Here is a 26,844-nt window from a genome sequence, read left to right as displayed (position 1 = left end):
TGGCTGGAGCGGAACACAGGAGACAGGACTGGAGTAGGACTGTAGGAGTGTGGATAGCTGGATGGAGCAGGAACACCAAAGGCAGGACTGGAGTAGGATGGAACAGGAACGCTGGTGCAGGACTGGAGTAGGATGGAACTGGGACACAGGAACAGGAACACAGGAACAGGACTAGAGTAGGAGGAACCGGAACGCTGGAGCAGGACTGGAGTAGGATGGAGCTGGAACACAGGAACAGGACTGGAGTAGGAAGGAACAGGAAAGCTGGAGCAGGACTGGAGAAGGATAGAAATGGAACACAGGAACAGGACTGGAGTAGGAAGGAACAGGTACACTGGAGCAGGACTGGAGTATACTGCAGGGAACACGGGAGACAGGGCTGCGAGGCTGCTGCAGGAAACACCGCGGACGGAACCGAGAGGCTGCAGGAAGCACAGGAGGAAGCAGAGCCCAGTGTGCAAGGTAACACAACGATCAGGCGCCTCCCTCAGGGAAAAGCGGCCTGATATAACCCCGTCTGGTCTGCCTTTGGTCCGAAGGTGCTTCCGGGTCAGGGCACAGCCGGAGCATAAGAAGCAGCAGGGAGGTGCGGCCTATGGCGCATTGCATGCAGGGATGGTATCGGCCGCGAGCCCGTCAGAGGTGACCGCCGTGGCCATCGGGTGGAGAGAGGCTGCGGTGTGGGAGCAGAGGCCGGGTGAGTATGACGGAGCGGTGTAACACTTAAGCCAGGAATGTACTGCAGTCACTGACTGGAGTTACATTTCTGGGGAGGCGCATGATGGGGCACAACAGTGATAAGATGCGCTTACCGTAATTCATTGAGTAGTTGGCGTCTCTCAATAAATTAGGGGCATCGTACCCCTTCTTTCCTGCCATCATTCACACTGTCATACTAACAGCCCTTTGTGGTTTACAGTCATTAAAGTGGTTTCACCTGTGGGTAATGCTGCGGCTTCCTACGCACTTCTACAGGCATGTTAGAGTTAGCGTTACAAAAATTCCAATTTTTAATACTACATTATTTATAGCCAAAGCTCATCTCCCTCTGGGTGCAGAAGTAAATATTTTTCCCAGCTCGGATTTGTTAAGGTCACAATGTACTGTAGTAAAATTAGAGATAAACTGTATAATGTCACAATGCTTTTATACGAGCCGTATAATGGTATTAATGGTTTTAATATTTTAATTCTGTAGCTAATTCTAACAAAACAAATCATGTACTATATAAAATGTGGTGATTTAATGACTCCTAAATTATTCCTATGTACCCACATGTGTATTGTCCTTTTTTATTTTACATAAATTATGTCCATAAATTTATTTAGACAAACATTCAATGGCAGAAGATAAAAGCGGTGAGAGAAGTTTAATAACTTCCAAGCATTCTTGTCCCTTTCCTTTTGGCTTCCTTTGCTGATTAGTTTCTAGGGACTGCTTGTCTTACAATCGCATGTGTTCCGAACAAAGTCTGAAATATGTCTGCACATCTCAATGATGGAATCGCACTGGGTTGACCAAAAAGAAGGGTAACAGTAGGTTATGGTTTCCAACCTTGTAGAGCTACAGTATACATTATACATTGATGACAATATTAAAGATTTTTTTCACAATGCATATTTACCAACAATCTACTGTGAGGTCACCATAAGCTCTTGTGGAGGGGATCTGAGCCCACCTTTACTCCTCACTACACCTCTCCAGTGAGGAGGAGCCGCAGTGTAACGTCAGTGAAACTTCACTTATGGGATCGCTCACACTAGCGTATAAATAATCCAATTCTCATCCAGGAGGGTGGGATGACTATTTCTCACATGTCATCCCTTTGCTGTTCATTTAGGCTATGTGCCCACGCTAGCGTTTTTAAACGCTCAGGAATCGCATCCCCCTTCCCAGAAAACGCGCGTCTTTTTCCGCGCGATTCTTGCGCGGTTTTTGTCAAAAAGCCGCGCGTTTTTGACGCGTTTTTTGACACGCGGTTTCTGGGAACATTGGGGGAATTCTAAAAACGCTCAGCTATGCGGAAATTAATGAGCATGCTGCGTTTTTAGCCGCTAAACGATTCCTGAGCGGTTAAAAACGCATGCATTGGCACAAAAAGCCAAAAATGCATGCAAATTAATTGTATGCATCTTGTAAGCGTTTCTGCAGCGTCTGATCCGGCACAAACACTGTAGAAACGCTTACAAAAGCACAACGTGGGCACACAGCCTCATAATCCTTTTTTTTGTACTCAGCAGCTACTAATCTTTTACAGGAAAATTTACAGTTTCCTATGTTACAGAATTTTGTTGTATCCTTAAAAATACTGATGGTCCGTATGGCATGTGATTTTAATTCTCGTACAAATTTCGGAAGTAAATTACATCATGCTGCGATTTTTTTTTTTCATGCCGAATACAGCTGATAAATAATACTCAGAAAATTGGTCTGAGAGCAATACGATTTATTATCGGATTGCACTCATCTCATTTATACACCAGTGTGAGTTAACCCTAATATTCATGAGACTCACTGAAACGTCTGAGTATTGACTCACCTGCCATGGTCAGTTCTAATGACCTTGAATGGAGAGTGACAACCCATGCTAAAGCCCTGCGACATTCCCCTGCACCTACTCTAATGATCAGTGGAGTCCCAGCTTTCATACAAATATTACTTATTCTGTTGATAGTTGACAACTGTCTATAGCGGGAACCTTTATTTAACATCGTTCCGTAAGCTATATCACTATGCAGTGAACTTGGGCTCCATATAAAAAAATGGATGTCCAAAAACATATATTAAAAATTGAATTAGAGAAGAACGCTGAGCTCAGAGTTATGACATAACAATAAAAGAAAATATTCACATAAAAGTTTCGGTGACTTAAAATCCCATGAAAATCCACATATTCCACATTGACATAAAATGTCTTCCTCCTCATTGGAATATCATAACTTTAATCTAAATAGCTGTATTTTCATTAAAAAAGCCCTTTCATCAACATTTTTATCCTCTTAATATATTGCAGTCACCATATTATTTGGCACTGTGTACTTACAATTGCTCATTTTGTCCTTCTACCCAGTTAATTCTTCTCTTTTCCATTAGGTCTATGACATCATGTGATTAAAAACAGGCTAGCTGAATCCTTCTACGCTTTGTGTACAAACAGAAAGTCTATTTTCCCACGCATGAATCACCATTAGAACTACAATTCTACCTCCCAGCAAAGTCCTATTCACTGTCAAATTCAGTTGGAATAATATATTAAAATATAGCTTTTAATGTATATGTTAAAAATGCAACGAAAACACACAAAAAAATAACCATATTTCCTAAAAGGGGGCCAATTAAATGTACAAATCTTTACCACAGGAGGAGAATAAAGAGCCAAAAGGTGTCTAAAGATAAAAGTCAAATTTTTATTTTATAAATAGTCATAACATATATTTCAATAACAATATGCAAATCCCAGTGATAAAGCAGAAGAGGAAAACTATCCCTGGGTGCCACGTTGCTTTGTAAGTGAATTAGAAGCATGACACATAATTAATAGAAGTCAAATGAGCAGAAGCAATAAGTGTTAAATCCAATGAGGTGACAAAAAACATGGCGCTGAACGCACCAAACGTTTGGTAGTAATAAGTAAAGACAAGCTCAGTATGCGATAACACAGATTGTCAAGCTTACCAAAAGAAGGCAGCGGGCACCAGTAGGAGGATGTGAGGCTCCCTGACGCGCGTTTCGCGGCCACAAAGAGCCGCTTCCTGGGTCACATGATCGTATATGGCCAATAGCAGTGAGCAAAGCGGCGCATGCGCAGTGCGCTGAGGAAGCCCCGTGTGCATCAAAGGCGTCACATGCACAGGAGCCGCCACAGGGATTAACCCTGTGTGCGGCGCGTGCAAGGTAAAGACGCCTTGACACAGTCACACCTAATGGTCTGAACGAGTCATTAAGTTTTGCCCCATTTCTCTAAAATTCTTCATCAATCCTTGTGGCGTTCTTTTTCTCCCTCCTGCTATTCCCACCCACACCATTCTATTCCTGAATGGAGGATGTGTGTATTTTTATCATTTTTAACCTCTTCGCGACCGCCCACAGTAGATAAACTTTGGCGCTTGCTGGGCTTTGTGCAGCGCCGACGTTTATCTACTGTCGGCGGTTTTGTGCCCCCCGGGACCCCCTCATACCTTATAACGCGGGGATCCCGGTGCACAATGCATGCTGGGACCCCCGACGTCATCGAGACCTGATTGGTTCAGGTCCTGATGACGTCGCGTCACAGCAGCCAATGAGAGAGCTCGCTGGGAAAGCTGCTTGTTTCCCGGCGATCTCCCTCATTATAACGCGATTTCTCCTCTGAGCTCATGCTGACAGATGAGCAGAGGTGAAGCAGCGTTACAGTGTGACTAGATCGCTGCCTGGCACAGCTGATCGCTGCCTGGCACAGCTGTGTCAGGCAGTGATCTTGTCACACAGTAACGCTGCTTCACCTCTGCTCATCTGTCAGTGTGAGATCAGAGGAGAAGTGGCGTTACTATGTGCCGGGCAGCGATCTTGTCACATAGTAACGCTGCTTCTCCTCTGATCATCTGCCAGTGTGAGATCAGAGGAGAAGTGGCGTTACTATGAGTCAAAAATACAAAAAATAAAAAACACAAAAAGAAAAAAAAAGCAGGTAGGCAGGCTAGGGGCTAGGTCTAGGGTTAGGTCTAGGGTTAGGGCTAGGGTTAGGGCTAGGGTTAGGGCTAGGGTTAGGGCTAGAGTTAGGGGTGTGTGGGGTTAGGGTTGGAATTCGAATTGGGGGTTTCCACTGTTTAGGTACATCAGGGGCTCTGTAAATGCAATATGACGCCCGCAGACCATTCCATCAAAGTCTGCATTCCAGAACGTCACTACTTCCCTTCCGAGCCCCACCGTGTGCCCAAACAGTGGTCCCCCCCCACATGTGGGGTACCAGCGTACTCAGGACAAATTGGACAACAACTCTTAGGGTCCAATTTCTCCTGTTACCCTTGTGAAAATAAAAATTGGGAGCTAAAAGATCATTTTTGTGGAAAAAAAATGATTTTTTTATTTTCACGGCTCTACATTATAAACTTTAGTGAAACACTTGGGGGTTCAAAGTGCTCACCACACATCTAGATAAGTTCCTTGGGGGGGTCTAGTTTCCAAAAAGGGGTCACTTGTGGAGGATTTCCACTGTTTAGGCACATCAGGGGCTCTGCAAAAGCGACATGACACCCGCAGACCATTCCATCAAAGTCTGCATTTCAAAACGTCACTACTTCCCTTCCGATCCCCACCGTGTGCCCAAACAGTAGTTTTCTTCCACATATGGGGTACCAGTGTACTCAGGACAAATTGGACAACAACTTTTGGGGTCCAATTTCTCCTGTTACCATTGTGAAAATAAAAAATTGGGGGCTAAAAGATCATGTTTGTGGAACAAAAATGATTTTTTATTTTCATGGCTCTACGTTATAAACTTCTGTGAAGCACTTGGGGGTTCAAAGTGCTCACGACACATCTAGATAAGTTCTTTAAGGGGTCTAGTTTCCAAAATGGGGTCACTTGTGGGGGTTTCCACTGTTTAGGCACATTAGGGGCTCTCCAAATGCGACATGGCGTCCTATCTCAATTCCAGCCAATTCTGCATTGAAAAAGTCAAACGGCACTCCTTCCTTTCTGAGCTCTGCCGTGTGCTCAAACAGTGGTTTAGCCCCACATACGGGGTATCGGCGTATTTGGGAGAAATTGCACAAAAAATTTTGTGGTTCATTTTCTGTTTTTACACTTGTGAAAATAAAAAAAATGGTTCTGAAGTAAAATGTTTGTGAAAAAAAGTTAAATGTTTATTTTTTCCTTCCACATTCCATTCATTCATGTGAAACACCTGAAGGGTTAATAAACTTCTTGAATGTGGTTTTGAGTACATTGAGAGGTGCAGTTTTTAGAATGGTGTCACTTTTGGGTATTTTCTGTCATATTGACCCCCCAAACTCACTTCAAATGTGAGGTGGTCCCTAAAAAAAATGGTGTTGTAAATTTTGTTGTAAAAATGAGAAATCGCTGGTCAACTTTTAACCCTTATAACTTCCTAAAAAAAAAAAATGATGTTTCCAAAATTGTGCAGATGTAAAGTAGACATGTGGGAAATGTTATTTATTAACTATTTTGTGCAATATCACTCTCTGATTTAAGGGCATAAAAATTAAAAGTTTGAAAATTGCAAAATTTTCAAAATTTTTGCCAAATTTCGATTTTTTTAACATATAAGCGCAGTTCATATCTAAGAAATTTTACCACTATCCTGAAGTACAATATGTCATGAGAAAACAATGTCAGAATCAGCAGGATCCGTTGAAGCGTTCTAGAGTTATGGCCTCATAAAGTGACACTGGTCAGAATTGAAAAAATTGGCCTGGTCACGAAGGCAAAAACAGGCTCAGGCGCGAAAGGGTTAATATGTTTTGATTTTTATGTTATTTCTGTGTCATGCTTCTAATTCACTTACAAAGCAACGTGGCACCCAGGGATAGTTATCCTCTTCTGCTTTATCACTGGGATTTGCATATTGTTATTGAAATATATGTTATGACTATTTATAAAATTAAAATTTGACTTTTATCTTTAGACACCTTTTGGCTCTTTATTCTCCTCCTTAAAGGTTATCTTTGAGCTGGTGCAATCCTCTTTCCTTTCTGGACTGCTATTATGACCTAAGCTGTAAGCTGTCCAGACTATGTCTTGGGAATTTTGTGTGTTAATAAATGTACAAATCGTCACAGGAATTTACTGTGATGATTTGTACATTCCTTGAGAGTCGCTAACCTTTATAGAGTATATCAGCCTATAATCAGTGGAGATTATTATTTATTGCTGGGTGATGATAACATAGTCCCAGTAGTTATGATTATACCTATTCATAATAGATAATTGCTCTGAATCCTTGGAGAGATTTTCACAAATAAATTTCTGTGACTATTTGTACATTTATTTGGCCCCCTTTGAGGAAATGTTTTTTGTATTTTTGTTTTCTTTTTGTTGCATTTTTTTTATATATATATATATATATATATATATATATATATTACTCCAATTGGAGTTGACAGTGAATACCAGTTTTATAATTGGGAATACCTTAATATTGATAAACAGTGAAGCAGTAAAAAACTTACTGCAAAGTCCCTGGCAGGGGGAGGAGAGGAGCAGCTGGCTCGGGGGCTGAGGAGGAGATGTATCTGGGCTGCCAGGGACTTTGTAGTGATCGCAGTCTATGCCTCTTCATAGGTTCAGAGACCATCTGTGGGATTCAGTGCGATACACATGGTGTGCGGCCATGAGAGCCAGTGCTGACCATTCAGTATGGCAAGTAAAGCGCCCTATGCAGCCGACACACACAAAGCCTCTGCGATCTCTGTGTGGTCTTTTATTGCTGGGACTGTTAAATTCCATAATATACTGCACTTCTGTATGAGTGACCAATAGAGTCCTACACTTACAGAATGAGGATTATTTTAAAGTTTCCAGACCCCAATACATAATGTGTAATGGGTTCCTGCTACTACCATCTGTTGTCATTTAATACTTTAGAGAGGCCCTAATATACTTTTAAAGCACCGTTCAGCGTCAGATTTCATTTTAGTGCTGAAGTGGTGCTAGTAATCTAAGTTCCCTGTTCCTAGTCTTATACTTACCAGCCTCCTTCATCTGTTGTTGGCGCCACTCCGATCGGTCGCCATCTGTTTATAACCTGCCGGGTCGCTCCAGTGTTTGGAGTGCAAGCCAAAAGTCACATCTCAGTGTAAGTCTATGAGGGCCAGAACTGGGATCCCATAGATTTACACTGAGAGCTGGTGACCGTTACCTCTGACTTCTGGTCAGTCAAAAGTTGCGATCAAAAGATGGCGGATTGGGACCGGAGCAGCACTGGGAAGAGTTGAAGACCACAAATAGTAAGTATAATATTAAGCAGTGGTAGTGGCACCACTTCAGCGCTGAAATAGGAAAAAACCCGCTGGAGTGGTGCTAGAAAAACCTATTTGGCTTCTAGATTGGCTTGCTTGGCTTTTTTTTAGCTATTATGTCAGCTTATTATAACCCATCTTTGACTGTCTCTGGCACAGAGCTGCCTTACAATGAGATCTACATAAACAGCTCTGTTCCTTGAGCCGCCCGCGGAGCCCTGTAAACGGCACGTCGACCTCGTCTGACTGTGTAATACGTGCCACGCTCAGGTTAATCATTCCGTTTTAGTGGGTGGGTTTGCTCATACTGGCTATGTGGGCACTTTACTCATGTGTGGAATTTGGCACATACCGGTACTGGAGCTTTTACTAAGCTATTTAACTAAGGAAGAAGTAAAATAAATATTGTACTGTGTTTATTATGCTGTCGGCCATTGTTATTTTTCCGTTCTCAGATTACCCATAACGTCCAATTACACCCAGTGTTTGTAAAATAATGGCTAATTTACCATGTGTTAAGCACACAGTATAAAGGAACATGAACGTTAAAGTGTAGATCTGGGTGTTATACTGAATTATTGAGTATCATCCTTCACTGGAATCCTTCCAACGCAGTCTGTGTCTGTATGCCGTAAGGGCCCGGTGTTCTTTCCTGGGCTGTTTTATGCTTTGCATGAATGGAAAGAGCACATTTGCAAGGTTCATATTACAGAAGTCGCCTTCAGAATATGGGTGAGCGACAGCAACAAAGAGTAGGCTAACACGTTATTATTTTGTAATAAAAAGTGATTTATGGGACTAGTTTGGAGGGAATTAAAAAGGGGGCACCTTCCCTGGCCGGCACATAAACCCTCACTCACACCTTAACCCTTGTTCTCATACTAAAGTGACCTAATCTCCTCTCCTCTTCTTCATCTGGGGTCAGACACATTGGGGTCACATCTAGCCATCAATGTCAATGGAAGAGTTGTCCTTTATGAATAATACTTATTAAGACCTGTTCACATCACGTTTGGTCTGTTTAAAACCCTGGAAAATGTGACTCTCCTGTGCCCCTGAGGGAGCCTTGATGGAATCAGTCACTATAATGAGGCAGACGCGTTCACGTCTTCCAGTGTTGTACATTTCTTTTTTGGTGGATTTCATGGTCTACCATGCTGCTATTGTGTCTGTTGTGAAAAGATTAACACCACTAGAATGGAGGCCAATCGGAGTACAAAGTGACTGTGTCTGCCTTGTTATAGAGACTGGCTCTGTTGGGGCTCCCTCAGGGGCACCGCCAATCTAGTTTTTTCGGGGTTCATACAGGTACTTTGACGACATGTGGGCCGTACGTCATGTGAACAGGCACTGAGATTGGTAAAAAAAAAAAAAACAGTTCATCATAAAGTGTTCCTTGCTCTGACCCCCGTTCTACTGTGACCTGTGGGGAAACCTGTCAGTAAATGCTCTGTCTCCCCTCACAGCCACCAAAGGGGAAATGATCCATTATTCAGTGTTTATTCAGTTCAGCAGCTTGTCTGTGTAATTTGGGTCCGGACAGGTCTTCCAGAGTGAGTGATGCTCTTTGTTACCCGACAGCTCTCCATTCTTACCAAGACGGGAAAATCTTGAATATATATTATTTAACTTAAGTGCATATTATGCATGAATTTTGGACTAAGAATAAGTTTTGCAGTTGGGTTTCATCAAAAGCATCTGTGCTGCAGTGCCTATTGCCGACTGCAGAATGAGTAAACAAAGAATTTGTCAGTGAGCTAATTCTGAGAGTTTGTAATTCTTTTACCTGTCTTTTATAGAGCTTTTCAAAGCTGATTTATGACCACCAGAAGACTCGGTTCTCATTTGATGTGGTTTGTGGCCATAAATCAGCAGAAAGCTTTATAAAAGGGTACGCTCATAATGGCATATAACACGACCCAGTGTTATCCATTGTTTTATCAGATAGCACTCTGCCCAATGTTATACTGTAGGGTAGTGCAGATCTGCAATTTTTCTCTCATGCCATGAGAAAACAATTGCAGCATGAAGGCGAGTGCATCCGATCGGATTACGCACACTCATACAAGTCTATGGGTGCGAGTGAAACATCGGACTGCACTCGGATGACATCCGTGTACAGTCTGCTGTACACTCACAGAGACCATGGGGAAGATTGAGAAATTAAGTTCTGAGTCTTCTCTGCACCCATGATACAATTCTCTCAAGTGAGAGAATTGAATCACAGTAAGATGATATTCAGATCAATCTTTGAGAGAGTTTGAGCTGAGTGTCATTAGCATAATTGGCCAGATTCTCTCGCAAGTGTCAACTTACCCCCAAACAGATAAAAGAGTTATAATCTCCATGTCAGAACAAGCTCACTGACTGATTCTCAGATAACTCATTTGGCAGCCAGCAATGTGTAGGAAATTAGCTTTAAAAGCTGGTGCAAAACGTTTAATGAAACCTAAAAAATATTTTTCACCCCAAATACTTGGACTTAAAAGGGTATTCCCATCTCCAAGATCCTATCCCAATATGTAGTAGGTATAATAATAATAATATTAGCAAATACCTCCAATTATAAATTTATTATTGTTCTTCTGATTAACTATGTCGCTTACCCCATGTGCAGGCCATTGCTGTAGCTTAGGGATCATTGGTTAGAACAGCTCATATAGTGACAGATAGTTAGTGGTCATTACCATGTATACTTTAAGCTACTGCAATGCCCTGCGCATGGGGTAAGCGGCATAGTGAATCAGAAGAACTATGCTACATTTCTAATTGGAGGGATTTGCTAATATTATTATTATTATTATTATTATTATTATTACACCTACTACATCTTGGAGTTGGAAATACCTCTTTAAATAAAAGGAAATTCCTGAAGCAGCCATCCAAATGTTTTAAATCCGCATTCTCAGTAGTATATTTGAAAATAGATTTTTAAACTCTAGAGCAATGACCATGATGGTAATTAAAACTGCGCACAAACCCAAAGGCTCAAGGCTCATGATAACACATTATTTATTCTTTGTCCTTTGTAATTAGTATAACTTGCACTCAACCTTTGGGTTAGTTGTCGCTGTGTCATGATATATTGTCACTGTAGTTTGGTATCTGACTGATATTCTGTTTCCTCCTAGAATTATTAGCAACCATGAGTAGTGAGCTAAATGTTCCAGTGGATCCCTCCACCCCGGCCGTCTCCGAGCGCAGCAACAAAGGTATGGACTACAGAGACTGGGTTAGGCGCAGCTACCTGGAGCTGGTCACATCCAACCATCACTCGGTGCAAGCCTTATCCTGGAGGAAGTTGTATCTTAGCCGAGCCAAATTAAAGGCCTCCAGCAGGACCTCAGCTCTGCTTTCTGGATTTGCTATGGTAAGCTTCTTTTTTATTTTAATTTTTTTTTTATAGAATTGGTTTTAATGTCGTAAGATCTTTCAAAATTAAAATTCACGCCATATCAAGTGTTAAATAGCTCTGGTGTAATAGGTGGCATTGGAGACTATAAAGAGGTTATTTGCATATGTGATGTGTTTGTACAGGGTAAATCAACAGTTCATGTGTTTAATGAAATTTTGCAACGGATCTTATTCGGAGGAACTTGCCTATCTCCTTGCTATTTATTAGCCCAGAAGAGAACATGCCATATAAATGCATAATAATAATAATAATAATAATAATTGGTGCAACCAGGGGCCCAAGAGGTAAGGGGGCCATTTCTACCTCCAAAGGGTCCGATTATTGTTCTTCTGTCTGTGTCCACCTCTGCATTAGCCTATTTATACTCAGTCTTCTAAAATTCCTTTAATTAAAACAGTATATAAAAGAAAGGGATGAGGGGGAAGAAGCTGCTGCATCTGTAAGGCTGCATGGGATGAGATGGGTGAGGAAGCAGAAGAGGTGGCGAGTCCAAAGTCTGTTCACAGCGGTAGCATCACAGCGGAAAGAGCCTCCCCCACCCACTGAGCAAGCAGAAAGCATGGATTTTCCAAAAGCATACAGAGCGAGATCTGAAAGAGACATTACATACACAGACATGACACAGCTTCTGTTATTTCCATGAAGAGGATCTGCAGGTGATGAGGACAATCTGGCAATGGGTCCCCCAGAGCCTCAGACCCAAGCGGGGGCCCAGAATTCCCTCATTATGAAAACACCTCTTAACAGAATTGTGTAATCAGGCCCATGGAATACAAGATCAACGGGGACTCTAGTTGCCAAACTTCCACGTAATGACAAAAGGAATAAAGCCCAAAATAAAAATGAAAGTGAACTAGCACAGTATGTGTTCTTATTAGTAAGGATACTCAATTAAACATGCACATATAGCAATCACTGTATAAAAATAAATTAAAGGGACAAAACCAAATTTACTAAAATACTTTCACATAGGCCAGGGTCACACTGGTGGTATGTTGTCCCGTGCGAGAGAATTGGGACGATTATGCAAATGACACTCGGCTCAAACTCTATCAGAGATTGAACCAAGTGTCAGTGCTCTGTGCTCCGATTGTCTCGCATGAGAGAAACGCAGCACAAGTGCAGAGGAGACGGAGAAAGTAATTTCTCCTTCTCTTCCATTTGCCAGCGTCCGCGGTAATTGGACTGCACTCGGATGACATCTGAGTGCAGTGCGATGTTTCAAACGCACCCATTGACTTGTATGGGGAAGTGAAATCTGATTCTGGGATGCACTTGCGGTATTCTGTCATTGTTTTCTCATGGGGGGTAGGCATGAGAAAATAAATGCAGATCTGCACTGCCCCATAGCATTACTTTGGACTGACAGTTATCCAATTTTTAATCAGATTGCACTCGTCTGATTTATATGCTTGTGTGAGCGAGCCTTTATAAAGTTACTGATTTTCCTGTGGAAGATTTTTAGTTTAAAGGCTCATAGTCATCTGCGAGAAGAATGGACGAGTGCAATCCGATAAATAATTGGATTGCACTCTGACTAATGTTATTCTAGGAGTCACAGCTCATCTGCAATTTTTTTTTTCAACTCGGATCACCTTCTACAATAAGAAGCACTGTACAGTGTGCCTTCAGTTAACAGTCATTGGACATTGCATGCTGCAATTGTCCTCGTATGTCGGATGGCACTCGGACCATGTGAGTGCCGTTGTATTTTTACGCACCCATGTCCTTGAAAACCTGACATTTCATCTGCCACGTACAGTAAAATCACAGCATGACAAGTCAGAATAGAATTGTTATATATACATAGAATAGATATAAAGATGTCAGTGACATACAGTATATAATTAGTACAGTGTGTGCAGCTTACTGTACATGTACTTTATTACTGAATAAATTGTTTTCTGAAAAAAATGGCGAGGGCTCCCTCGACATTTTATTAACCAGCAGAAGGAAAGCAGACAGCTGAGGGCTGATGTTTATAGCCAAGGAAGGGGGTAATATCCATGGAGCTTCTTAGTCTATTACTAACAGCTCACAGCGGTCTAATAAGCCTTTATTGGTTATTAAAATAAGGTACCCCTATAAAAATGACTTAGAGTCCCCCCTATAATTAATAACCAGCAAAGGCTAGGCGGACAGCTGCGGGCTGATATTAATAGGCTAGGAAGGGGCCATGGATATTGGTCCCCTCTCAGACTAAAATCATCAGCTCTCAGCCGCCAACAGAAATGAACTCATAGATCTGCAGCAGATAAAACAGTTTTTATTCAAAACTGCTGCAAGCAGCCCAGTAAGTGATACATTGCTGGAATCAGGGTCTCGACCCCTATGTCGTCATACTGCTCTCAGATGGGGTAGCAAAAACCAAGTGACAGATTCCCTTTAAATACCGCATAATTGACATTGCAGTCAGTAGAAAGAGCAATTTACAATTTTATCTGAAGATTTACAATATCGTTCAAAACTCATCAAGTTTCTCACTTTTGTAGACACAGAAATAATTGTGGTTTTAAATCTTGGACTTGTAACAAAATCTGCAGACATTGTTTCATTTTCCTCACTAAATAAGGACAATTTTATTGGCTGCTAGAATTGTCTCTGAAGCTTTGACGGAGCATCAAGGATGTTAAAAAAAACGTTTGAGATGATCAATTTAACATTGTGACAACCTGCCAAAAACAGGTTTTTATGTTACTAGGCCGACATAATAATTCAAACTTATGAAATAAATAAATTCCTAAACGAATGAGTCATGGAAATCTCTAGTCATTGTGTGATATTTCTCTAATTCCACCGTACACTCAAACATTTTTAGGCAGAACTGACAATGAAATATCAGAGGATGGTCAAGTGAATGGTTCTTCATGTCTGACAAAAGAAGAAGCCCCTAACAAAGAATGTTATCTGTACTGGATATGTGAGGAGACAGGGAAGGACAGGAGTCACCGGTGTGTTCTCCTTTTAACCCCTTAACGACCAGGGGTATTTTTGGTTTAACATTTTCATTTTTCCCTCCCCTTCTTTCCAGAGCCATAACTTTTTTATTTTTCCGTTTATATGGCCATGTGAGGGCTTGTTTTTTGCGGGACGAGTTGTACTTTTAAATGACATAATTGGTTTTACCATATCATGTACTCGAAAACGGGAAAAAAATTCCAAGTGCGGTGAAATTGCAAAAAAAGTGCAATCCCACACTTGTTTTTTGCTTGGCTTTTTTGCTAGGTTCACTAGATGCTAAATCTGACCTGCCATTATGATTCTCCAGGTCATTATGAGTTCATAGACACCAAACATGTCTATGTCCTCTTTTATCTAAGTGGTGAAAATAAAATCCAAAGTTTGCTAAAAAAAAAAAAAAAATAAAAAATTTGCGCAATATTCCGAGACCCGTAGCGTCTCCATTTTTCATGATCTGGGGTCGGGTGAGGGCTTATTTTTTCCGTGCCGGACTGACGTTTTTAATGATACCACTTTTGTGCAGATATGTTCTTTTGATCGCCCGTTATTGCATTTTAATGCAATGTCTTGGTGACCAAAAAAACGTAATTCTGGCGTTTTGAATTTTTTTCTCGCTACGCCGTTTAGCGATCGGGTTAATGCTTTTTTTTTATTGATAGATCGGGCGATTCTGAACGCGGCTATACCTAATATGTGTATGTGGGATTTTTTTTTACTGTTTTATTTTGATTGGGGCGAAAGGGGGGTGATTTGAACTTTTAATTTTTTTTTTATTTTTAAACATTTTTTTTTTTTTTACTTTTGGCATGCTTCAATAGCCCCCATAGGAGGCTAGAAGCTTGCGCAACCCGATCGGCTTTGCTACATATGGGCGATGAGCAGATCGCTCATATGTAGCAGATTTTCAGCTGTGCTTTCAGCACCGACCACCGGGTGGCGCTGAAAGCCATATGCCTGGAATAACCATAGAGGTCTCATAGAGACCTCTGGTTGTCCAGGCAACATGACGCCGACCCCCGATCACGTGACGGGGGTCGGCGATGAGGTCATTTCCGGCCCGGCGGCCGGAAATGCTATTTAAATGCCCGTTGTCAGCTTTGACAGCGGCATTTAACTAGTTAATAGGCGCGGGCGGACGGCGATTCCGCTCGCGCCTATTGCGGGCACATGTCAGCTGTTCATAACAGCTGACATGTCCCGGCTTTGATGCGGGCTCTGCGCTGGAGCCCTCATCAACGTCATTGGACATTGTCCTTTATATCATTAACCCCTTAATGTCCAATGACGGACACAGTCCGTCATCAGACATTTCCCCTGCTTTGATGAGGGCTCAGCGCCGGAGCCTTCATCAAAGCAGGGGAAATGTCTGATGACGGACTGTGTCCGTCATTGGACATTAAGGGGTTAATGATATAAAGGACAATGTGTACTGAAATGATCAGATATGAAGTATAGTATGTGAGGACAAATGAGAAAATGAAGCAGAGGGAAGTGTGTCTGCGTAAACTGACCTGCGGTGCGTGTTTCAAATCCGCAACATGTAAATTTCTCTTGCAGTAACTGAGTTTTCTGTGAGAATTTTTCCCATAGACTTTCATTAGATGCAGAAAATCCGCTGGTAAAATGCGCAAGGTCATTTTTAGTGCATTTCCACAGCAAAAACACATCACAAACACATGTAATCCAGACCTAAGTATATCAGTAGTAAAGTTTTGTCAAAGCCAAATAACAGGAAGTATTAAAAACAGAGCAGCTTTATTTAAAGCATGACATACCAAAAAGAGACAAAACCCCATTGTCAAAAACACATGTTAAAAACGCAGTGAAAAAAACGCAATTAACCTATTTTAAAGAAATTCTGAAGTATTGAAAACATAGCAAATGGTCATTGTGGGAATGTAGCCTAAGGCCGGGGTCACACTGGCGAGGAATACGGGAGAGTGAGAGGCGCAAAAAGCACGCATTAGACACGGACCAATGATTCTCTATGGGGTCCCTCGCACCAGCCGTATATTTCTCATCCGTATCCTACGCTCCGTGCCACTCGCAGCATGCTGCGATTGTCAGCGTACTACTCCCGTAGTACGCCAATGCAAGTCTATGGGTGCGCAAAAAATACGGATTACACACGGACCACACATGTGACTTGCGAGAAATACGCACCAGGTGTCTTTTAGAAACCCTGTCATAGGGCTCCATTATATGTCCATTTTGCAAGCCTGCGAGAAAATCTCGCCATACGGATGCCATACGGATTGCATACGGATGCTGACATGCGCAAAATACGCGACCACACCTTGATTACGGATGACATACGGATCACTATTTAGGGGTCTGTCATCCGTATTACGCATGTAAAATACTGACCGTATTTTGCGCAGGTTAGTGTGACTCCAGCCTAAGGCTATGTGCACACGTACCGGAACTCTCGCGGAAATTACCGCGAGAATTCCGGAATTCCATTCCGCGGGAAAATCGCATTTTAAATTCCCGCGATTTTCCCGCGGAAAAAATAGCATTTTGCAAGCGTATTTAGCTTGCAAAATGCTAGCCTATGCAGCATCAGTAGTAAAAGATAAAATGTAAAAAAAATAAAAAAATGGTGTTATTCTTACCTTCCGACGTCCCGCGCAGCCGTTCCCAGTAATCCTTTGCGAAAATGCCCGCGATGACGTCCGTTCTCGCGGGATCGCGATGTCTCGCGGTAATTCGCGATGACGTCGCGCGAATGACCGTGAGACTTCGCGATCCCGCGAGAATGGACGTCATCGCGGGCATTTTCGCAAAGGATTACTGGGAACGGGAGCGTGGAGAGAGGCGAGAAGGCTGCGCGGGACGCCGGAAGGTAAGAATAACAATATTTTTTTATTTTAAATTCTATTTTTTACAGGGATATGGTACCCAAAGCCCGGAGGACAGTCTCCTCTCCTCCGGACCGTGGGTACCATCCGCACATGTTCTGCTTACTTTTCGCATGGTGGGCACAGCCACATGCGGGAAGTAAGCGGAACAATGCATTCCTATGGGTGCGGGATCTCCACGATTCCGCAAAATTAATGAGCATGCTGCGGTTTTTACCGCAAAGAGATTCCACCACGGTAAAAACCGCAGCATTAGCACAGCATTGCGGAATCCCATAGGAATGCATGGGATGTTTATTTTTTGCGTTTTCGCGGCAAAATCACGTGGTTAAAACCGCCGCGGAAACGTGAAAAAACCGCCACGTGTGAACTCAGCCTTAAAGGGATTTTTACCACGAACAAAAGTCCATTTTAATCAATAGATCTGGAAATAATAATAATAATAAGTTCTACAATTAGATGTGATTTAAAATAAAATGTTCCTGTGCTGAGATAATCTTATAAATGTGCCCCTGCTGTGTACTGTGTAATTGTTAGGAGTGACGGAAGGCACTAAAAAAAAAAAATAATTAAAGTGCCTTCGCCACTCTGGGTCCACCGTGCGGTGGATGGTAAAACCGCTGCTGAGAGAGGCAGAGCACAAATATGCACAGGGTTCTAACACACCCAGAAGCAATAAGGCAAGCTCTGTTAAGGGACACAGAGCTGCAGGGAAAATAATACCAAACTAGTATCCCTGAGCCTGTTAACAGCACAGGATCTCAGCGGCACACGTGCGGTAGCCGGAAACCGGAGTAGTTAGATAAGATCACTACAACCGAGCGGACTTACCGTGTACACGTGTGCTCGGCGTCGCAACTGCGCACGCCTGGTCAAGCTGCAACCGCAAATATCGCAAGCGCGATGCAGGATGCTAAGCTGCTGGAAAGATGGAGCTTGTGCGCGCTGGCGCAGGTACTGACTGAAAACCACTCACACACACAGACGTATTATCAGAGGGAAGGGGTTTCTTAATGAGTCAGTCATCAGTCCAAGCATCCGTCACCATACACACAGCAGCAGTATGAAAATACTAGCGCATGGCATAACGGCCATGCGCACTTTTTATAGTGTACGGGACCTGCCGGAAATCTCCAGAGCCCTGAGCTAAACCAATGGAATCAGGAGCAGGACCTGAGCACCTGACTCCTGAACTTCAAAGGGAGCTCGTCCCGTGGGCATGCTGAGAAGCTGGAAAAAAGGACTTAGCCTCTGGAGACAAATGTGAGAATCTGGATTCCCACATAGGCATCATAGAACCCAGATTCCTAACAGTAATGGCTGTGTCTGACTGTGCAGGGACATGGTCTGATCATACCACAGCTCCTGGGCAGGGGAGGAAGCAAAAGAGAGTATACAGACATCACAGCATGTTATCACAGCTGATTTTTTTTCTGTGAGGTAAAACATTTTCCTGCCTTTTTTTAAACAATGTTTTACTTCAAAGAAATAATCATTTGCGATCCGATTTTGTGCTATCTGTATACTCTCTTTTGCATCCTCCCCTACTCAGGAGCTGTGGTATGATCAGACCATGTTCCTGCACAGTCACACACAGCCATTACACAGTACACAGCAGGAGCACATTTATAAGATTATCTCAGCACAGGAACATTTTATTTAAACACATCCAATTGTGGAACTAATTGTGGAACATGCGGATGCATCCGCATGCGTCAATTTGACGATGCGGAAACCACAACAAATTGCAGCGCGTTGCGTTTGACGCGGGTCGCCGCATCATCAAAATGACACATGCGGACACATCCACATACATACGCACGGCCTGCGTACCCAATGTTAAAGATAGGTACACAGGTCGCATACAGACGTAGGCGGAGCTGACCAGAGGAGGTGTGGCAGTGGGTGGAGCTTGACGGAGGAACTATGCAGCCCTCCACAGCTTTGCCGAATGCAAATGTGAAGCCGGCCTTACAAATGCTGATGGAAACTACTTATCAAAATACTGCTGTGTGAATGTGGCTTAAGAGTGAAGTTTTGTACACCAGCCTTAATGAGCGGCATTCGGGAATGAGATACAAACTCTGCCTAATGAATTTTGCACCTTCTATCTGTGGTTTCGGACTGCTCCCAAGTTCTGCTCATTATGGCAAAGCTGCATGATACTGATGTGAAAACACTAAAAGTCCTAATATTTTGTTTGCACAATTTTGCAACCTTTCAAAGAGTTTTAATACCGTTTTGTAGCATAAACATGTTGAGGAATTGGGGTCTCAGTGAGACTGTGCTGTGTGAATCCAACATTTTGGTCAGTTTTATGTTTTTCATTGGAAATCCTCTATGATAAGATTAAAAAATTTTCTACCCCAGTGTTTAGTAAACTGATACAGACTAATAGACTTAAAAGCTTTGAAAATGTGCCACAAACATGTTGTGCATTGAAATACATCCACAGGTGTGTCTCTAATTAACTCGGATGTTGCCAAAAAACATCATATGGGGAGTCCAGAATTGTTTAAAGGCACAGTAATCCTAGTGTATATAAACTTTTGACTTTGCAGTAAGTAATAAAAATGCCTTAAAACATTCTCTTCCCCTCATTGTTCTGGCATTTGGCAAATATAAATAATTATGGTAATCCTATTTGACCTAAAACTGGAAAATTTTATTGTGATTTCATGTCAGATTTTGAGAAAAACATGCATATGTGTCTTTTTATATAGTGTATGTCAACTTCTGGTTTCAACTTTATCTTATCAGAGAATTCTGCTTCTTTCTCGGCCAAAATTAATCAGTCATTATCAAAATTCTCAGCTGTGAGGTAGAACCTGTAGTCAGTGAAGACATATTGTCCCATATCTGAGATTGGAGATGGCAGTTGGTGCTCATAAGATTCTATGTCGATAGGTGGTGGGATGAGGAGGGACGAGTCTGTCTCTAGCCCCTCCTTCCTCCTGCCTTCATAGAATCTTTTCAGTAGCAGCTGCCATCTCCTGTCTCAGTAATATAACAATCTGTCTTCACTGAATACAGATTCTACCCCAGAGCTGAGAATTTTGATAATAATGACTGATCAATTCTGACAGAGACAGAAGCATATCGCTCTGATAACATATATTACAAAGTTGCTTACTTTCATGTGAAGTATTAATTTATAAAATTAAAACAAGGGTTATGCTTTAAGTAAATTAAGTATAAGAAAAATATAAAATCTCTAAAGTAATGTTATTTTATAATGTGTTTCTTATTAGAGGGAAACATTTCTGGTCATTTCAAGGTTTCTGGAACATTGTTTCTATTCCCATAAAATGCCAGTGCATGGGAAAGATGCTTGAGTGTGCTGGAAACATTTCCAGTTGTTTAGCAAAAATGACAAACTCGCAAATTTCTAAAGGCTGAATACTTTAGGCTATGTGCACATGTAGTTTGGAGAGCTGCGGATTTGTCCCCGCAGATTTGTAAAAATCCGCAGGTCAAAAGTCCTGCGGTTTACCTGCGGATTAGCCTGCGGTTTAGCCCTGCGGTTTTACACCTCACAATGGATAAGGTGTGAAACTGCAGCGGAATCCGCACAAAGAATTGACATACTGCAGATTGTAACCCGCAGCAAATCCGCGCGGAAAATTCCACAGCATGTGCACAGCGTTTTTGGTTTGACCATTACAAAGAATGGTACTGTACAACGCAGCAGAAACTGCTGCGGACCCGCAGAGCCAGAAATGCTGCGGATCCGCAGCAGAATCCGCACCGTGTGCACATTGCCTTAAGGTTCAGTTTTCTTCTTTTTTTTTTCTTTAATTAATAAAATGTACAATTAGAAATGAGGGAATATTTTGAAATTCAAATTTGACAGCTCTGCCAAATTTTGCTAGGAATATTGATTTTCATCTAATCTATTCAAAGCAAATTGAAAGTACTCCAAAACTTGCAAATGCCCAAAAAAGTTCCATATGTCTGACTAAATTACAGCAGCACTATAGCCACACTGATAGTCTATGTGTCTCTCCCTGGTCCAGCCACAGAGCGACTCTCCTTTCTCTACATTTATATATATAAAGCTGAGTGTATGTATGTATGTATGTGTGTGTGTGTGTGTGTGTGTGTGTGTGTGTGTATCAAGCTGCGCCCACTCCACATAGCCACAGGGAAAGAGCCCCTGGTCCAGAGACACCTGACAAGGTGGGACACACAGCTTGGACTCAGATACATTGTGTGATGTCACGGGTGACTGGATACTCCACCTCCAGCAGGGCGAATTCCTATGACACCCGTGGCCCTGAATACACCGCCTCCAGCAGGGCAAATTTAAACAATTCAGTAGTTACACGTGTATCTGGATACACCGCCTTCAGCAGGGCGAATTTACAAAGATAAGAGAAACACCAGGGAAACCGATACACTGGAGGGCCCTGCAATAGGGAACGGGGATTGTGGAGACCTCCTGCACTCCCCTGAGTCAGTGTCTCTACACTCCTAACGGTCCCTAGGCAGGTTCCGCACCTGGCGACGAGCAGGATACCCAAAAACCCTAGCTTGCCCTGCACCTTTCCCTTTATAATGAATTGGACGGTGCAGAAACTAATCCCACCACTGCACTAAAACACACATAAGGAAAGTTACAAACAGGGAAAAACCACTTAGCTTTGCTCTGTTGCTATTGCTCCCAGCAAAAGGGTCCAGCACTTGAGTGCAGCTTTCCTCCTGAATAGCTGCTACTTCACCAAAGCTTTGTCAGAGCCGCAAGGAACTCCTCACTGTAGCTCTTTCCACACCAGGACTCTGACTGAGCTGCAAGGAACTTTTCTCTAGCTCCTTCCTCCACCAAGGATGGTTGGAAATGACCAATATCACCAACAGTGAGTGAGACCACCTGACTCTCCTTTCTAGGCAAGAGCCAGAGCAATCACACCTGCTAGTGATTCCCGTGTAATAATACTAGCCACCACCGGGGGCAAAACTAGAACTAAAGACACCACTGTGTAATGACCCTAATGGCCACCGGGGACAAAACTAACTTTAAGCAAACAGCTTAAAGGAAAGAAAAAGGTTACATGTGCTTTTATCTGTCACAATCCAGCATGGATCGTGACACATTGCACACACAGCTCTGCTGCAGGGACCCTCTGACCCCATGTATATGAGGTTACTATACTTCTGCCACTGATGTCATATAAGACCCTGCTCTGTGACATGAACTGACACTTCTACTCCAGCACCAGCAGAGCCCTGCATCTGACTCCTCCTCCCAAGCACGTGACTGGTCACATGGTCGTGAAATCATCCCAAGTCCTTTCGCTACCCAGGATCTCGCATCTACCGAGAGTTCAGCCAGGGAAGACAGGAACCCTCTCCGGAGTTTCACTCTGTCTGTGCTGTTCGCCGCCGCCAATGTGCTGATTGAGACCTAATAGGGGTTAATGGGAATGACCTGAGAGCAGAGCCCGGGCATAGTAACTAATTGTGGTTAGCTATAACAAATAGCGGCAGCAGTTAAGGGGCCTTATTCCTCCTGCACCTCATGCTCCTTCTTTTTACACAGCCTCCTCCTGCACCTCACGCTCCTCCTTTATACACCGCATTTTTCTGCAGCACAGCTTTTACACACAGCTTTATATATATAGATAACTAACCACAGCTACTTACTCTGCCCGGGCATCGCCAGGCTCTTCAGCTAGTATCACTTATATTTGTAATATTTTCTTTTCCACATGCACAAATCTGATCACTGCTGTGCTGTCACACACTGTTAATACATTTTTTTCAGTATTTTATGGCTTTCTCTTCCAATCTCTATGGCTAAGCTGTGAGCTGCGACATCCTCTCACTATCTAGATCAACCACAAAACGGCTGCTGCATTCCCTGCCTCTGCTTTGTTACAGGCTGCGATAGTCCCTTTTAATTGGCTATGCTATATCAGATGATGGGATAACTGCAGTGCATTATGGGGAAGCCCACCCAGATGCGCCCAAAGTTAAGTGATCCTTCTCTGGATGATCCAATCTTCTGAAATGTGTAAAATGATGGCAGCAATCTTTCCTGATTTGCACAACGCAATTTGCACATTGCTCGAATTTGACAGATTCAGTATGTTCCTAAAACTTCAACATGAATTTCAAATTCCTTCTATCGATTTTCTTATCTCTATCTGCGACATTTTGATGATATTTTATTATAACATTGTAAAAGTCTTTCTATTTTTATGTTGTTTCCTAGGTGGCAATGGTTGAAGTCCAGCTCGAGATGAAATATGATTACCCCAAACCGTTACTCATTGCATTTAGTGCCTGCACCACAATACTGGTGGCTGTCCACTTATTTGCACTTCTGATCAGCACTTGTATACTTCCCAATGTCGAGGCAGTGAGTAATATCCATAATTTGAACTCTGTCAATGAATCACCCCATGACCGTATGCATCCCTATATCGAACTGGCTTGGGGCTTCTCCACAGCTCTTGGGATCCTCTTGTTTCTTGCGGAGGTGGTACTTTTGTGCTGGATAAAGTTCTTACCAATTGACTCTCCACAAGTTCGTAATGAAACTGCCACATCACAGAGGCAAAGTTCAGATGCCGGTTTTACCTCTGCACTGGTGTCCACCATCATCATGGTACCTGTGGGCATTATCTTTGTCATCTTCACGATTCACTTTTATCGCACACTGGTGAGGCACAAAACAGAGCGCCATCACAGGGAGATCGAAGAACTCCACAAGTTAAAAATCCAACTTGATGGGCATGACCGGGATGTCAATGTGGTGTGAAGTTCAATGGACTCAAGTTCATGAGTCACCATTACTGAACACTTTTCAGAGGTTGACCTGTATTTCAGGCCAAATGGTCATAGCTGTAGAGCTTTAAGCCTGAATTGTCCCAAGTTACAGGTTATTTTTTCATTGTCGTTCTGAAGGGTGTAAATGGGACAAAATCTAAAAAGGAAAAGTTGTATTGTTTACAAATGGGGCCTGAAGTGCTTACTTACCAATGGTGTAAAAACAACATAACTTTTTAGTGGGTACAGAGTACTTTTAAATGATTTATTAAAGGGATTTTCTGCTTTGGAGTTTTCCACTGACAATAAGCTGATCACAAAAAGTCCCCCTGCTGGAACCTCTAGCGAAACCATTGTATAGTGTCTGGATACCTGGCACTGAGTTTTCCTGCAGCATCACCACTGGGAAAATTAGGCATAATACTTTCAGAATGGACCATCAGTTTAAAGGAGTTATGCCACAATCACAATGTGTCACCTATCTTTGGCATAGGTGATAAGTTGCTGATTACTGGGGAGTTCACAAGTCCACTGGTGCGGTAGTTGAGCATACACGGTGGGGCTCAATTGAAAGTATACGGGACTGAAGGAAATAGCCAAGTACAGTACTCAGTAAAGCTCAAGGGAACCTGGGAAAAGATAGATGAGGTCCTGACAAAATATGAATCCAAATGTTGAAATTTATGAAAGGAGAATTGCTCAGAAAAATCATAAACTTGAGTATTAGGGTATGTGCACACGCTGCGGATTCCGCTGCGTTTCCGCAGCGGTTTTGGCCGCTGCGGACACGCAGCAGTTTTAGCTGTGGTGTACAGTACCATTCAAATGAATGGTAAAAAAAAAACGCTGTGTAGACGTTGCGGAAAAATCCGCGCGGATTTGCTGCGGTTTTGAAACCGCAGAAAGAAGTGACATGTCAATTCTTTCTGCGGAATCCGCAGCGGGTTCCTATCTCCACCATTGTGGAGATGGTGAATCCGCAGGACCAAACCGCAGGCAAAACCGCAGATAATCCGCAGGTCTTTTGACCTGCGGTTTATCTGCAGTTTTTGCAAAATCCGTGCGGATTAATCCGCAGCGGATTCCGCAGCATCTGCACACACCCTTACCATAGCCGCTACCTTCATGGTGTGATAAACGGTATATAATACAGGCTCAATTTGCCCAATTTCTGATTTTTTTAAAGTCTTTTTTTCATCTTGTGGTATTTGCTGACTTTTTTTGCTCCAAATTCATCAACATGGCTTATGAAGTTAATATGCTTTTTGCAAAGTAAAATATAGTCTTTATTGTTGCCTTAAACCATTTCTGATGACCTTTTAGAGCAAACAGTCGCACAGGTTGCATAATGGCGCGAACATTTTTCCAAAATACTCAGCGTACATAAAATCACTCTATGAGGACTAGAGTTCATTTGTAATAACTTTTGTGACTTTTCAAAGAGTTGCAAGTAATGTATCGGGAAAAAACATCTTGAAAACTTAAATTCTGCCCAAAAAGGTGAAAACAGGAGAATATAGATATACAATGGACTTATAAAAAAAAGTTGCAAGTTTAAAGAAGAATTAGAAGCAAATGAAACTCAGGCAAAACTAGACAAAAGGGTGCGCGTGCAGTTATAAATCAGACCCAATGTTTTGAGCTCCAATGACACTGATCATTATAAATGGTGCCTTTTTAGTAGCTGATGAGTTGGCAGCTCTCTCTATACCCTTTATAGATGCAATGGGGCACTGAATCCTGACAAATACAGTGCAGACTTACTATAGTAAGTTCTGACTGTTCTCAATTTTTACATTGGACGCTCTCTTCATTTGTGGAACAAGAAGAAACCTGAGTTGCACTTAGCGGTTTTGTCCACTACTTGGACAACCCCTTCACATTCCCAGACTTTGCCCCAGTAAAAAGCCTATACTCACCTCCAGTGCCGGTGCCGTTTCTGCAGTGTCAGCACTTGTGGTCCCGGCGCTTTTGTGCGGTTTCATGATACATGGTGCACAGCGCCCAGTCAACGCCGGCGTCACTGTCTCTGCCTTCAGACAAATCAAACAGGAAGAGGAAGTCTGGGCTGCAGCTGATCCCTGGCTTCCTCTTCATGTTCAATTCGTCAGAAGACCTGGCCAGTGATGCCAGCACTGATTAGGCACCAGGCTCACATGTAATCACAACTGCAGCAGAGCCCCGGAACCGCGGGTGCCGACACCACAGTAACGGCGCCAGCATGGGAGGTGAGTATAGGCTTTTTTATTTTATCGGGGCCAAGAGTGGGGAATGAGAAGGGGTTGTCCTAGTAGTAGACAACTTATTTAATCTAGTGGGTTGAGAGAAGCACAGTAATAGCATGAAATCTTGATAACCATTCGATCCTATATAATAAACATAAGTATATAAATTATTTGTTATAAAACATCCATATTGTTGAGATATGAAAACAATATATACAGTATATATATATATATTAATATGCAGAGGTCTAAATGTAAATGTATGGTGTATTATGTGTCTTTTTTCTAAATATTTTCATTCTATCATTTGTTGTTTATACTGTAAGTATATGCTCATTTACAAGGTTAACATTTAGGTATGACACTTTACACAAACAATGTAAGTTTTATGTTAACTAATAATACGGTGCCTTTTTAAAATGCAAATGAATTGTAACACTTATTAGAATTACAGTAAGATTTCTTTAAGCTGGCACTAAAAGGTCCAGGTATGTGTCCTAGATAATCAGATGATCACTTTATTTTTACAGGTAAACAGATATTTTCCTTTTATATTTCACAATTACTTTGATTTCTGAGACAAAGAGGTACCACCTGATTACTGATGTAAGTGATATTTGGGGCAACAGAGGCATCTAATGTCAAAAATTAAT

The 26,844-nt window shown here is 42.3% G+C and overlaps 1 protein-coding gene across 1 annotated transcript in view; it reads left to right on the top strand.

Annotated features, from left to right (window-relative positions):
• ORAI2 (ORAI calcium release-activated calcium modulator 2) overlaps nt 1-26,497 on the top strand; it is a 47,690-nt gene extending 21,193 nt beyond the window's left edge. Inside the window, exons 2-3 of the mRNA XM_073565619.1 lie at nt 11,090-11,328; nt 23,410-26,497. Of these exons, the coding sequence (XP_073421720.1) occupies nt 11,104-11,328; nt 23,410-23,958 (774 nt within the window). The 5' untranslated portion in view covers nt 11,090-11,103 and the 3' untranslated portion in view covers nt 23,959-26,497. The remainder of the gene's footprint in view (nt 1-11,089; nt 11,329-23,409) is intronic.
• The last annotated feature ends 347 nt before the right edge of the window (nt 26,498-26,844 follow it).

This window comes from Dendrobates tinctorius, unplaced genomic scaffold (genome assembly GCF_039654945.1).
Source record: "Dendrobates tinctorius isolate UK_male_01 unplaced genomic scaffold, ASM3965494v1 ptg000016l, whole genome shotgun sequence".
Lineage (NCBI taxonomy): Eukaryota > Metazoa > Chordata > Amphibia > Anura > Dendrobatidae > Dendrobates > Dendrobates tinctorius.
The sequence above is the reverse complement of the archived record's forward strand: the minus strand, read 5'-3'. Positions and strand labels throughout refer to the sequence as shown.